At 43.9% G+C, this 14,880-nt stretch overlaps 1 protein-coding gene across 2 annotated transcripts in view; it reads right to left on the reverse strand.

Moving 5' to 3' along the window:
* The window catches only part of CDH13 (cadherin 13), a 665,580-nt gene that overhangs the window by 578,593 nt on the left and 72,107 nt on the right, over positions 1-14,880 (reverse strand). The window contains exon 1 of one of the 2 annotated variants that reach the window (XM_083626043.1): positions 14,407-14,822. The exons of the other annotated variant lie outside the window; for it this stretch is intronic. Coding sequence (XP_083482169.1) covers positions 14,407-14,451 — 45 coding nt within the window. The 5' untranslated portion in view covers positions 14,452-14,822. Of the gene's footprint in view, positions 1-14,406; positions 14,823-14,880 lie in introns of those variants that run through there. 2 annotated transcript variants of the gene reach the window in all.

Below are 14,880 nucleotides of genomic sequence, written 5' to 3' on the forward strand. Positions count from 1 at the left end.
CCCAGGAGCAAGTGCCATTAACCTCAGTGGTTCTTCCTTCTGAGTAGACATCCAGTTCTTCACTGCACATTAGTCCAAGAGAACAGATGCATTGGATTTCTTCAAAGAACTAGTTCCTCATGAAGCACCCCCGGTTGTACATTTGCATCAGTGACATATTGCTGCTACGTTTGATTGTGATGAGAGAGAGCTTTCACTGCATTCTCAGGTCACAGTTCCTTAGCTGTGCACTGCTGAAGATGCAGCTGTATACAAACACAGAGAAATATTTCAAAGGATATCTTTGTAACATTGTGGGAGAATCAATATTCTTTCCATACAAAATGCTACAGCAAACGTGTTACGAGCTGACTACCTAGTTCCAACAAAAGGTGTCAGCAATTGATACAAGGAATTCAAAATATGTGCTTCTCTTCCCACTTTCCTCCCTGACCACAACAACAAAATGTTTTCGGGGAGCAGGACATGGGTTTGATTGGAAGAGAGGCCAACATATTGAAAGCTAGCCACTATTGGAGTTTCTGCATGTGTGAATGCCAGTGTGTGAGGACAGATAATCCCATTATCTATATGGTATAAAGAAAGAAAATGTACCGGCTACTGCAGCAGGGGAAGGCCAAGTACCGTAACTGTCTGAATGCGTTGCTTGAGAAAGTTGAATAAATGACCATTCAGGGGAAGGGTCTCCTGTAGCTCAGTTTTCCAGCTATTTTATACACACTAAGACCCAGGCATGCATTACAGTGGTACCTCGGGTTAAGTACTTAATTCGTTCCGGAGGTCTGTTCTTAACCTGAAACTGTTCTTAACCTGAAGCACCACTTTAGCTAATGGGGCCTCCTCCTGCTGCCGCACTGCCAGAGCAAGATTTCTGTTCTCATCCTGAAGCAAAGTTCTTAACCCAAGGTAATATTTCTGGGTTAGCGGAGTCTGTAACCTGAAGCGTATGTAACCTGAAGCATATGTAACCCGAGGTACCACTGTATTATGCTGGCCTCCAACTGATGGATTGGGACCCACCACTGGGCCATGGTGGGTTTTAATAGCAGCATTACTCTCATTATATGGTTAAAAAGAAAACGAAAAGAAAAGAATGTGGTCATTGTGATAGAACTGGACTGTTTAAACAGAACTAAAAAGTCCAATACATAGTTTGTTTGGACTTTAAGGGATTAATTTGCTTCCTGTTATTTAACCCTGCCTGTCTCATAAACAAACTGGAAGGGGTTGTGTTACAAATTAGGGAAGTTTGTTGCAAGTCAGTCATTTCTGCTGTAGGATCAGGACAAGTGTATTTTCTTTTGAGGTTTGAAATGTTTGTAGATTGAGTTTTGAGAGACCACTTAGCCTAAGGGTATATATAGTGAAAGGCAGATCAAGATGGGTCTCAGAATACAAATGAACACACACAGTGCTAGAGGGCATAAGGTGAGCAGCATTAACACAAGATTCTATGTAAGGCTTCAGCAGTTGGGAACCCATATAGCTAAGGTATAGCCAGGTGAGTTTATGCTCTATTCTGTACACTTTGCTTATTTGGGGGAATGTTTTGTGTAAATGTAACAATTCACATGTTAACATCTCCCCCTCCCCAAGAAAAACCTGTTGGTAAACACTTAATCTTGATTCATCAAATCTTTGTGGTTTCTATGAATATATTCAACCTACATCCAAGAGTCAAAGCCAACACCACCAAGAGGTGTTATCAAGGAGACACAAGAGAGTTTGGGGCTGTTTGGTGGAAGGTGGCCTGGAAAAAAAGTACATCTCTCACCTAATGGCAGTGGATCACTAATGGGGAGGGAAGGCAGGCAGATAGACAGAAGGGGGCACACTGTTTGTCAAATCCAACTTTCTGATGGGCCCAGGGTTCGGTTGGCAAATGATGACAGTTCCCAACTTCATGTTTGGGTTAAAAGATGGGTCTGAATAAGCTGAAAACTATTGCAATAAAACAGAGGTGGCCCTCCAGAGGTGGTTGGGCTCTGTCAGCCCTCACCAGGATGGCCAATGGTCTGGGATGATGGGACTTGTAGTTCATTGACACCTGGAAGGCTAGTGGTTCCTCCATCAATTCATTAGAATGGATGAAGAGGGAGATATCAAACTCCTTCAACATACTGCTCTCTTTCATGAAAAAAAGAATTGACTGAGCAGTCTACAGACTTCCGTTTGCAAGCAAGTAAACCCTTGTTCCCCCTTTTTATATATAAAAAGGGCATTTGAAGAAAAGCACAGCCTGTCATAATCCAATGCTCGTAAGAGCCTAGTTTGCACAATAGGTGACCTATTTCCGCCAACTCCCTCTGTCTCTTTGCTGAAGTCTAGTAACATTCGCCAACCACAGGAACCAAGGGAAAGTTGGTATTCAGGACACCAGTCGTGTCCGCTGTAGGTTAATGAGGTGCTTCCTATGCACAAGGCACAATTTATGGAGTTCAAAGCATCACCAGCCAGTTCAAATCAGTTCATCAATTATGGTCCGTGCTTTAGAGAGACAGAAATACCACCTGGTCTAAACACCATATCCAGCTGTCAAGTACCTCAGGGATATAAATGCCAGCCTTGACAACCATTTCCCATTCACATTGTGATTCCACTTTCGGCTCAGCCTGACTTTTTATCCACAGCTTTCTCTTTTCTTCTCCCTTTCCAAAGCCCACTTGCAGCCCAATTTCAAGAGAGAAAATGATATGTTGCCTACAATAGGAACAACGTCAAATTGTTCAAATTGTGTGTCTGGCAGCAAAGTACACAGACTCATAGGCATTCAGTTCATGTAGAGCTGGGAAAGATGATAGCCTGGAGAGGTGCTGCCAGTCAGCAGAGGCCAGTGAGAGCTGGGCCTCTGGCTGAGCTGCGAGGTTTCTACTTGCTGTCTCAATGGGTCTGCTCACTTCATTTCCAGTACCACAACTCCCATCAGCCCAGACCATTGGCCACGGAAGCTGGGGCTGATGAGAGCCCAACATCTTCTGGGTGGTCACTGGTTCTGTATGTCTGGACAAGGACTTGCTATTTATTAGCTTATTTGCTATATATACCAAATTTCTCACAGTACAGGACCCAAGGTGGTTCACAGCATAAATGAAAACTGATACAACTAAAAACACACAATAATAATAATAGTGCAATTAAATAAATGGTCCTATTAAAAACAGCACTGAAAACTCTTAAAACCATTTCAAAGCACACACAAGTTCAACAACCACCCACAGAAAATCCTGTCAGAACATGCTGTTGAAGGCCAAAGGTTTGCTAGAACAAGAAGAAGAAGAAGAAGAAGAAGAAGAAGAAGAAGAAGAAGAAGAAGAAGAAGAAGGAGGAGGAGGAGGAGGAGGAGGCAGCATTGCCTGCTGGTAATAGGAAAGCAGGGTGGAGACAGCCTAGTCTCCCATGGAAGGGAGTTCCACAATCTGAGGACAGCCACTGAAACACCCTCTCTCTAGTCGTCACCAAAGATGTCTGTGAAGCAGATTGGACTGAGAGAAAGACCTCCCCCCCAAAAACGCAAAACCCAGGCAGGCTCATATAGAGAAATACAGTCCTTCAGAAAGCCTGGGCTCAAGCTGTGTAGGGTTTTCCAAGTCATAACCAACACTTTGAATTGTGCCTGGAAACTGACCAATAACCAGCAGAGCTATTGTGACAAGGAGTTCCTGTTCTCCCAGTAACCAGCAACTTGGCCATTGTGCCTTGGCCCCAATGAAGTCTCTGAGCACTTTCCAAAGGTAGTCATGTAGAGTGTGTTACTGTAATCCAAATGGGATGTAAATAAGGCATGCATAGGATCACACATAAGACTTAATTGTTTTTCATATTGTATTTTTCCATTGTTGTAAGCCACCCTGGGACCTCATGGTGAAAGGTGGGTAGGAAATCAGGAGGAGGAGATGATTCTGCAGAGCCTGGAGTTGGTGCTAAATTTGGAAAAAATGCTGATATGTTTATTAATGCTAGCAAAATTTAAATGCACCCCCCCCATGACACAGACATAGGGATATTGATTTACCAAGGGTATGGATAAGAAAATAAGGACTCCACTTATTCAATTGGAGCAGGGGTCATCTCATCCAAGGAAACAATTCCAATTTTGCAAGAATGCTAGATTTCCATCCAAATCCTATTGTGTTTATTATACTTCAAGTTTAGACTGGGCATGCTAACCCTTTTATCATCTTCAGAGCAGGATGCCTTCAAGTTCCATGACTCTTAAGTATTATTTGTATTTACCTCAATTCTAAGGGATGCTAATTCTACGGTTTTCTGACTGTCCTGGGTCTCCAAGGGAAAGAAGAAGAAGAACAGGGCCCATCTCTAGGGAAATTAGTAAAATAAGCCTTACAAGGCAGGAGTGAGTAAGCACTTAGAAGCTGCAAACCTGCCTGCCTAGATGCCTCAAGGCCAAAGCATCCAGAGCTTCAAACGGGCTTGGCAAAGCTGTTTTCCAGAGCTTCACTCTCCCCTGGGAAGCAGTTACAGGCACTGGGAGAGAGAAAAAATGAGACGATTGCATTTCAGAAGTTTGTCATTATACTGGGAGAATGAGAATCGAAAGTCTCCTAAAGCAGCAGCAAAATGACTGCAGTTCAGGAGTTCAGAGGGCGCATATTCAACAATGGCAGGATGATGACTGCATTGCAGTGTTGGTATTGCACTCAAAAAAGTTTCAATAAAATAATATTAAAATATGGCAATCCCATGAAGCAGCAAATAGGGAAGGTTGGCTGTCAAAACCCAGCTTTGACTGAGGCCACGATCACACCATACTGATAATGAGTTGGGGGGGACATCTGGGTGGAATCCTGGCTCCCCTTCCAGAACCTGCAATCCTATATAGAATGCATAAGGGAAAGCTTACCAAAACACTTCCTTTGTCAAGGTAATTGCTTTGGCTGGCTAATTAAGGTCTGTGGTTTACAAGTCCAAAGAGGCTCCCATAGAAACAAATGGGTGGGCCTTTCCTTATCTCCGCATCAGGCTGGTCTGGAGAAGAACAATATCCAGAGTTATATGTATGCATGAGTTGGAATATAGAGGCACAAAGACTGTTTGCTTTGTGCTGGACTTTGGACCCCCCCCCCACCTTTGGAAACTAATGAAGAAGCAAGATCTGTTGGGGTGTTAATGCTGGAAGCTCCTCCAACCTATGCTCAGATTGTATATATGGCCCATGCCTGAGACTTCAGAGAGCTACTGCCAGTCAGAGTAGGCAATGCTGGGTTAGACTGGCAAATAGCCTGACCAGGTTTAGGAATGTAAAGTGAGCCTCCTTGATTAGGTCAGTAGCCCATCTGGTCCAGCATCCTTTTCTCACAGTAGCCACTGGAAGCTTCCTACATCCTGTGTTTAAAACAGGTTCCTGCGGTCACACATTCACAAAGCCCCACATTTAAACCAATTCCCCTCTCTCCTTATCAGGAAGTTTGTTCTTCAAAGCAGGCACACATCCAACAGTTGTGTAAACATCCCCTGACAGCCCTAATTTAATACTCCAGCCTTCTTTGACCCATTAGTATTCCTCAGCGGTGCTATTTCTTATGGTATTCCTAGAAGCTATAGCAATGAAGGAATGCTTACAAGGCTAAAAGGAGATCCCAAAGTCTTACTGGGTTGTATACACAAGGCCTTTGCAGCTTCTCTGACTTGCCGGGAGTTGCACTGGTGTTTTTGCAAGATGAGATTCCGCTTTTACACTTCGCCCCAGTGGAAATGGCAGCAGAGAAGGTCAGGCAAAAGCTGCCAACTCATAATAAAGCTGTTTGATCCAAATCCTGGCCTAACAGAAAGCTATATGCACATCCAACACAGACCAAAACAAAAACAAAAAACCTGTCGTGGTGGGGAGCCTGCAGCCAAATGGGCTTGTTCCATCAGTGGAAAATAAGCAACATATGAGTGGGAAAGAGTCCCGACAGCTTTGGAAGCTGCAAAGAGGGACAGGGTGGGTTAATGCTTCAGAACACACACTGTATGCCTTGTGTAGAGTTGAGCCTGGTGCGGGGGGTCTCAAGTATTCCAGAATTCATAGAGGGAACTTGGTGCTATGTTTAATAAACGAAGGATTCATAGGACAACAGGGGGAAATACAAATTAAAAAAAAAAAACATTTCATTCAGCTGGCAATTTCACATTAATTGCCTCTGCTTCTGTTAATTACAGGGGTGAGCAAAAGCTGCAGTGTAAGCCAGTAGTCGCTCCAGCTAACACTCAATTGAAGTTTAAGGCATGCGATTGCACAACTGCAGCTACGATACCAGAGGTGATGGCTGCTTAATGAATCTACAACAGACTTCCCTAACCTGGAACCCTCCAGGAGTTGTAGGGCTGCAACTCCTATCATCCCCAGTTAGGCCATACAGACTGGAGCTGATGTAAGCAGTAGTCCAAAACTTTTCAGTGGCATCAGATTGGGGAAAGCTTATCTAGCAGTTTAATTTGGTGTCAGAGAACCTCTGACCCTCCAAAGCTACTGGACTGCAACTCCCACCATCCCTGATAATTGACCACGTCGCTGGGGCTGATGGGAACTAAAGTCCAAGAACATCTGGTGAGCTAGAGGTCTCTCACCCCTATTTTAAGTCGTTGGCATCTGTCTGTTTCCAGAGACAATGGAGTGTGCCTCCAGGGGTGAAGTCAAACCTCTGTGTTAGCAGCACCTAAGTGACCTCCCCAGGGCGTAAGTCTGGGCAGCCCCTCTCAGCCTCATTGATGTGGTCCAAAGGAAAGCAAAGCAACTTGTTTGGCACCAGCTTGGCTGTTTTTGTTAAGTTGTGGGTGAACATATCAGACGACACAGCGATTCTTCAAATAGCTCTTGTTTATTCACAGGCCAGGACAGAACTGAACTGAAGGGTTCAGTCAGCCTGCTTATATAGAGTTCCAGTACAACATAACTGTAACAATTTTCTAAAACTATCCAATCACTGAACGTCACTTTCAATCCCTTATTTGCATAACTATCTACAGTATCCCCCTGCTGGCCCAGGGTGAGAACTTCAGTACATAACAGTTTTAAGTCATGCCATTCAATTTCAAGAGTGCACTTTTCATTTTGATCTTCAGGGGAGGCCCTGCTTCCAATTCCCTTCAGTGTCTAAAGGTAAGTCGATATTGATCAGAAGCAGGGCCTTTTCTGTTGTGGCACACCAGATATCAAAGGAACACACAAAAGTGCCTCTGCAGGGGAGGAGGCAGTCTCAGTCTTGCAGCGATGGAGACAAATGAAGGCCTGGGCAGGTGGGGTGGGTGTCACATGCATTGCGCATTGCAACAGCATCCGCCCCCCAAATTTTGGATGCAGCTTGGAACCTCTGCTTCCAGGTCTAGCCTGCCTCTGCCCACCAGGCATTGGTTCCTTTTGGCCCGGAAGAAATACTAAGGATTCTATCCCAACTCCCTTTCTACAAGTATTAGCACATCATAGGATCCACCTAGAGGGAACTGTGGCAGCTCTGCACCACTCCAGTAACATTAATTGGTACCTAGGTACAAGTACCTCAAGCCATGATTCATCATGTCAGCAAAGACCTTTGACAACAATATCAGGAATGTAAAATATATGTCCTCACCATCCATCTCCCTACCTTTGTATGTGCTAGCAACACATGCTCAGAATGTGCTTTCAAAATCTGATCTATGTTTTCATAGTGCAGACCATGATCACAACCACACATTGCATGCATGTTACCATCTGCAGTGATAAGCTTAACTGTCCACCATGTTCCCCATGAAAGCACACAGAAGTACGTTAAAGTTTAAGCACTGTACTGCACATATAAATTATTTTTGTGGCATCCTATGCCAACTGACTTAACGGTGTATCATCTTGTGCACCCATCTGACTTTTCTTTCCTCCAGACCCAGAAACAGCATTTCAAACCTGCTGCCTGCTCAAGATGCTTCTCCATAATAGCAAAGGACAATGTTTATTTTTTGCTTTCACATCGGAAATGGAAAGCAACAACTACGTACAGAGTCCATAGTCAGAAAGGTCATTTGCCAAGGTTCTTGTTTTCATTCCTTGGGGAAAAAAACAAAATTAAAGGACATTTCTGTATCAATTATTCATTTCCACCCCACCACAGGAAAACCTATCTCACTGAAAACGATTAATGATCAAATACTGCACTAGATTGGTACGAACAAGAGATCAAGTTGAGTGAGTAACTCAGAGTTCAACCCTTAAAGTTATTTTGACATGACTTCTGTATAGAATGTGATTCTCTCCCCCCCCCCCCCAATCTTTCCCTCTTTTACAGCTGTGACCCATCCCTCTGTTTGAATCTTATCTCTGGTTTTCATGCTGTGCAGGGAGCCCTCTTCTGGAGAAATATGAAAAAGTTGGTGGTTTCTGTGTTTTCTATAATTCACTATGTATTTAAAAAATAAGCTTTCCGAGTAGATCATGCGTATGAGACTTTTTCCTTTGCAATTACAGCTCAAGTTATTGTTTCCATTTTGAGTGCAATTACAGCTCAAGTTATTGTTATCCACCTTTTTCAGCCATGGGTCCCTCAGACCATGTGGTGGGCCTGACTGTATTTTGAAAAAAAAATATGAACAAATTCCTATGCCCCACAAATAACTCAGATATGCATTTTAAATGAAAGCACACATTCTACTCATGTAGAAACACCAGGCAGGCCCCACAAATAACCCAGAGATGCATTTTAAATAAAAGGACAGATTCTACTCATGTAAAAACATGCTGATTCCTGGACCATCTGTGGGCCGGATTGAGACGGTGATTGGGCCACATCCAGCCCCCGGGCCTTAGGTTGCCTGCTGCTGTCATAGACCTCCATAAGGCACACATTAGCTAAACAACTATGCCCATTATTTCTAGCCCATCTTAGCAAATGAGCACTCCATGCCCAACTTCATCATGTGGGGGAAAAAATGCTATAAAGCATGAAGCCAATGGCTGGATAAGGTGAACTTTTAGAAAGAGTAGGTCCTGGACACCCCGTTTCCAGTGTCAATTCTAGACAGCCTCAACAGTCTGTATACCTTTCTCCCTCCTTTTAGAAATCAGCAGAAATGTATGTAGGACCTTTAATTCCACTCTTTCGAGGCACAACTCCATGCTTAAAAGCTCTGTGTCCAAATGGGATTTTTTTTTTTTTTTTTTAGCATTAAACCAGAGCAAACTTCAAGTTCTCAGTGGATTGCCATTTGCTCTGATTGAGCTTTAAAGAGTGTGTTTTCATGGGGAAAGCACTGGTGCAAATAAAAAAGGGGGGTTGCTAAGACACAAATCTTTAAATTGCAGACCATGCCTGGAAAGAGCGGTGGAAAGGTAAGGGTGGATAAGCTCAAAGTTCATTTGGTCTCAAATTTTAAAACAAATGCACAGATCCCAGACTTCACAAACTTCTACACAGAGCAGAATGTAAGTATCAATATGTTTGCACACATGCACTGCCAGTTATGTGCAATGCAGTTTGGGTGAAAAAAATAAGTACCGTATATTTCAGGGACAAAATGTATTGCAAAGAAAGTGCTTACAAACACGTGCATTTTAAATGTGAATGTTTCAGCAGTTTAAAAGAATTCACAGAAAATGGGGCACAGTGAATTTAGCATTAAAGGGTATGTGAAAATGAATTAGACTGCTCTGTCTATTTCTATAAATAGAGAAGTGGCCAGCCATAGCCATCTAGCCTACCACTTGATATTGGCTTTTGAATGCTCTCCATTGTGACACTTCTCTGTTCCATTGGTACTGGGAAGATGGCAGGAATTTCTGTACACTGATCACACTGCAGAAAGATGTGCAGGCTCTATGTGTATCAAAACTACACCATTTTGCATGTTTCATGAAGTCACAGAAGGGACTGGAGTGGCTCCAGCATGCACAGAACGCTGCCTGCAGTTGAGAGTCCTCCCCTTTGTTAGGGTGTGCAATCCATAGTAAATACCAATGGGACATAAGAGCTTAATGGAGTGCTACACACACACACACACACACACACACACACACACACACACTGCTCTTTGTTATAACAGGCACCAGGCATAGCTATGGGCCCATTTATGTAACATAGGGAAATTGCTTTAGGGCAGGAGTGGAGAACCCATGTCCTTCCAGATGTTGCTAGGTTACAACCCCATCATCCCTCACAATGTGGCCACGCTGGCTGAGACTGATGGGGGTTGGAGTTCCACACCCTATCCCCATTTTAGAAACTTACATGTGCTGGTTCCCACCAGTGATGATCTGGTCACGTGTTGATGTACTATGGCCAACTTGTGGGAACCAAGATGCACTTTTTCTTTCCATGCTTCAGTGGAAATGTATGTAGGAGGAATTCTGCATCTTCCTTCTGGAAAGATGTACACATTCCAGATGTGGCCATAACTCCCTGCTCCTGACACTATTCCAAAAGCACAGAAAGGGGAATTACAGCTCAGTTCCACACACCCAGTCTGCTATTATTACTATGATATGTAAGAAGACTCTTGAACGCATCTGAGCCTCAAATGTCCCCCAGAACAGCAGAGGATTGTCTCACAAAGTTCTGTTGGGAGTGCATGATCTTTATGACCCCCCCTTTTTTTAAAAAAATCATTTTCACCTACTGAGTAATTTATGCATGTTTAGAATGTTGATGGGCCTACAACACACTGCTCAGAAGGTACTTTCTCTCCCTAATCACTGTAACCCAAACTTAGATCGTTAACTCAAAGCTGAATTATACTCTTCCCTGGAAGGCATTACAGCAACAGATTTGCATCGCTTATAAATCAGTTGATCAAGATCAATGTTGCCCATTTCCACTTGCCGGATATCAAGGAATAATGAGTTGTAGCTGCTGCTGAGGAAGAGAAAAATATCACTGCGCCTACGAGCCTTGCCAGATGGCTGCATGCAGGTAACTTTTCCCATTTTGTACCATTTAGTTCTGCTGCTGCACGGAAGCTATCCAAGTCAAGCAATCCATCTGAGTAGCCCCTTTAACAGCAGCCTTTTCCTCATCATCTCACCAGCTGTCGCAAGGCTTCTCATCAATGCCTCTTTCTCCCAATATTTCCACCAAAAAAGTGTGGTATTTCAGTCAGAATCATTGCTTTCCCAAAGAAGAAGAAGAGTGAATCACCTGTTCCAGTTTGCAAACCTTGCTCCTCTCCATTTCAACTCTGTCACCAGGGTGGAGCACTTTGTACATACCCAGAGTTAATCTTTTCTTCATTTGCTTTGCTCCATGTGTTTGGACATTGAGTTCTGGCACTGAAGCAGCTTCTGAGGACAAGCCCTATCAACTGATACCATCTGATCTTTAACAAAGGACATGTTAGACATGATAGAATGTGGGCCATCTTTTGTATGAGTCATGAAATACAGGTGAGAAGGAGAAGGAGACTGACTTTCACACATTCCAGCCATGCTGATAAAAGAGGACTTGTTAGAGCAGAAAACTAGCATTTGAACATACCAGCATGTGACTAGAAACAGGTCAGCTTCTGCAGGTTTGTTGTCCCCCCCCCAAAAAAAAGCAATGCTACACATGTGTGTCTTGAATGCCCTTCTGCTAAAGAGCTCAGGCTTGCATTTGCAACTCACAACATCCCTGTAAAGTCTGTTAAGCTGAGACATAGTCATTCGTCCAAGGGCATCTGAATAGCTTGACAGAGGAGCAGGTTTTGGGATAGATAGACAGACAGACAGACAGACAGACAGACAGACAGACAGTCCCTGATTCCTTGCAAGGAGGGCACAATCATTTGGATTTGAGTCACAACATTTAACTCGTCATCCTATTTTCTACCAGCATTTGCTCTTTTCCTTTTCTCCACCTGCCTCCTTCCTCTTCTCCTTTTATATTTCACCTTTTCTTTCTCCTTGACCTCAGGAAGTCTATCTCTGTGTGCCCAACTACAGAAACCTTAAAGGGAAAATCTTCCAAATCATAGTCTGCTGCTACAAACAAAGGGCAGGAGAGACAGCAAGGTGCATCGCACAAGAGGACTGCAGAGCAGATAACTCAAGCAAGTAAGCCAAGTCACACACTGGGGAAAAGGCACATCTGACACCTTATTTTGTCACCAGTAGCAACATCACAAATACCACAACCCTCTCACACTCCAAAGTGTATGTATATATTTGCTAGTTGCAACCAGTTAAACCACTGACCAGTTGTTTTGGTTTTCTCTTCACATCCTGTCCCATCCATTTTTATTACGTGCACACAGTTCCCCCTCTTCCACACAGCACTTGCACATATTTCAAATGACCTCAACACATCCAATTGCCATGTAAATTGCATCCACGCCACAGCTCCCTAGATTTTGTTGCTTCAAGACCACTTCAATACATTTCATTTAGCGAACCATGGCTTTCACATGGTCAATCATAGTTGATTCTCACTTGACACTGAAGATCTCTAATCCGCCTTAATCGAGCTGTATTAGGAGACAAGAGCCATAACTCTTGCTGCCCTAACACCAGTGTACACAACTAGAAGCCAGATTCACACAACATTGGGACTCTGTAGTAAAGCTAACATTTTTGGTGGAGCTACTGGTAATGGGAGTTACTGCAGCATTGGCCAAGATCCCAGCTTGCTACATGCTAGAAAACTTTTAAACAATGAGTTAATTCAATAAATGGCAGGTCTTGTCCTTAAATCACTACCCAAGCAATCGCCAAGCCCAACGACACCAATTTGTAGTGCCCCCGCTCTAAGTTATGAGCACGCATGTGACACTACCCTGCTGCGGCTGAACAGAGGGAACTGTGACTTATTACTTGTTTCTGTACTCTACTAGTATCTTCACAGTTTTGTCTCTAAAATACACATGGAGGTCCCATTTTTCCAGGTTCAATAGGAAAAAAAATACAGTAAGAGGAGAGAGAAATAGTTGCAACTTATATGCCATAAATAGAGAGGGCTGTCGAAGTGCTGAGGGGCCATATAGCTCGGTGCTGGAGAACATGTTCTGCATGCAAAGGGTCCTAAATCTCATCCCTGGCAACTCCAGCTAAAATGGCCAGGTAGCAGTTGCTAGGACTGACCTCTGCCTGAGACCCTGGAGAGTTGCTGCCAGTCAGAGCAGACAGCAGTGGCTTGGACAGACAAACATTGTGACCTAGTAGAAGGCAGCCAGATTTATGATGTTTTAGGAACTTAAGAAGTTGCCTTACAAAGTCAAATCATAGCTCAGCATTTTCTACACTGGCTGGCAGCAGCTCCCCAGGTTTCCAGGCAGGAGTCCTTCCCAGTCCTATCTGGAGGTTCAAGACCATTGAGGATTGGACCTGGGACCTTCTGCCTGCAGAGTAGATGTTCTACCAGCGAGCTACAGCTGTTCCTCTCATTTGGGAGGCATCGTGCACATTAAGTTGCTCTCGCCTGAGGCATTGGTCTCCCATGCACCCTCAAGGGTTAAAAGCAAAAAACGAGTCAGTCTCCAAGCCAATAGGGAATTAACTTTTATCACCATGGAGTACCATCCCAGGGATCCAAGAGACAGAGACTTGTAGCTGAATGAGAGATTAAGCTCCCTAAGACAAGCGAGAGGAGAGAGGGGATGAACAAGGGGATGGAGGAGCATCACACCGAATGACAACAAAGGAGCCTTAAACATCACACGCTGCTTCCCAAAATGAAATCCGTATCATATTCACAGAGGGGAAGGCAAGGGAGGAGTGCAGAAGTTGGAGAGCAGCTAGTTCCTCGGCTATTGACTGACAGCAACAGCAGGGCTCCACAGCCTCTTGGCTTTTTAAAGGCTGGGTGTCTATGTCCTTCTTCTTTTTTACCTTTTTGCAAGGGGGGTGGGATCTGTTACAGTTGAGAAGAGGGCGGGAGGTAAGGCTGCCGAGCTGCTCATTAATACTCGATTTTACAAATTCACCAAAGCGGTAGGGCAGAGGAGGAGAGGCAGGGGAAAGCCCTTATTCTTCCCCTTTTTATTTTTAAAAAAATTAATCACGTTTTTCTCCCTTCCTCTTTTCTTTTTAACGAGTGTGGGGAGTAAGGAATGTAATGATCTTGTCCTGGCAGAAGCCATAGGAAGGAGAAGCAAAAAAAAAAATCAAAGTTGAAGCATTGAAGGTGATAGAATATCTTGTTGCTGGCACCACGGAACCAGCAATCCGTACTCTCTTTCATGTGAAGGAAATACAATTTGCATGCACACACACGTATTATGTCGCTAATTTCCTGTCACTGGAAAGCACACGGAGGCATTTTTCACATCGGAGAATTGCTTCTCACATCCACACTTCATCGTGCATATCTGTGTGTTTTTCAAGTCGGCATGCGATCGTTGAGAAATCAAGACACTTCCAGATAGCCAAATGCAAAACATTCCCCCCCAAAAAACCCCAGAAAGAAACACAGATAGATAACACACAAACACATAACCCCTAGGACCAGATCGAAGCACCAAATTCCTTACCTGGGACAGGAGGAAAGCCAGGGTAAGTTGAGCCTTGTGCTGCATTTTGCTAGCCTAGAAGATACTGGAGGCTTTTTCATTCATGCACTCAACTGCACTGAGCATATTTTCACTGTGGAACAGCCTTTGAGGAGAGAGAGAGGAGAGGGAGAGGGAGAGAGACTGCCTTGAGAGCCAGCCAACTTCCCAAATAGATCAGCAGCAGCATCACCAAAGCATTGGATAAAGGCTGATGACCAGAACCAATAGCTTTACAAGGATGATTTCTTCACAAATCATCCTCATTTTTGCATAACACATATCGGGAGCGCACCCCTCGCAAGCAAACACACACACACACATACACACACACGAGAGAGAGAGAGAGAGAGAGAGCGCACCCCAAGAAAGCTCTCACTTCGGTGTGTACAAGTAACAGCTTAAGAAATCACTTCTTTTATGGATTTCTGGAAAGGGGGAATTCTTCCCCTCACC

This window comes from Podarcis filfolensis, assembly GCF_964270895.1.
Source record: "Podarcis filfolensis genome assembly, chromosome: 8".
NCBI lineage: Eukaryota > Metazoa > Chordata > Lepidosauria > Squamata > Lacertidae > Podarcis > Podarcis filfolensis.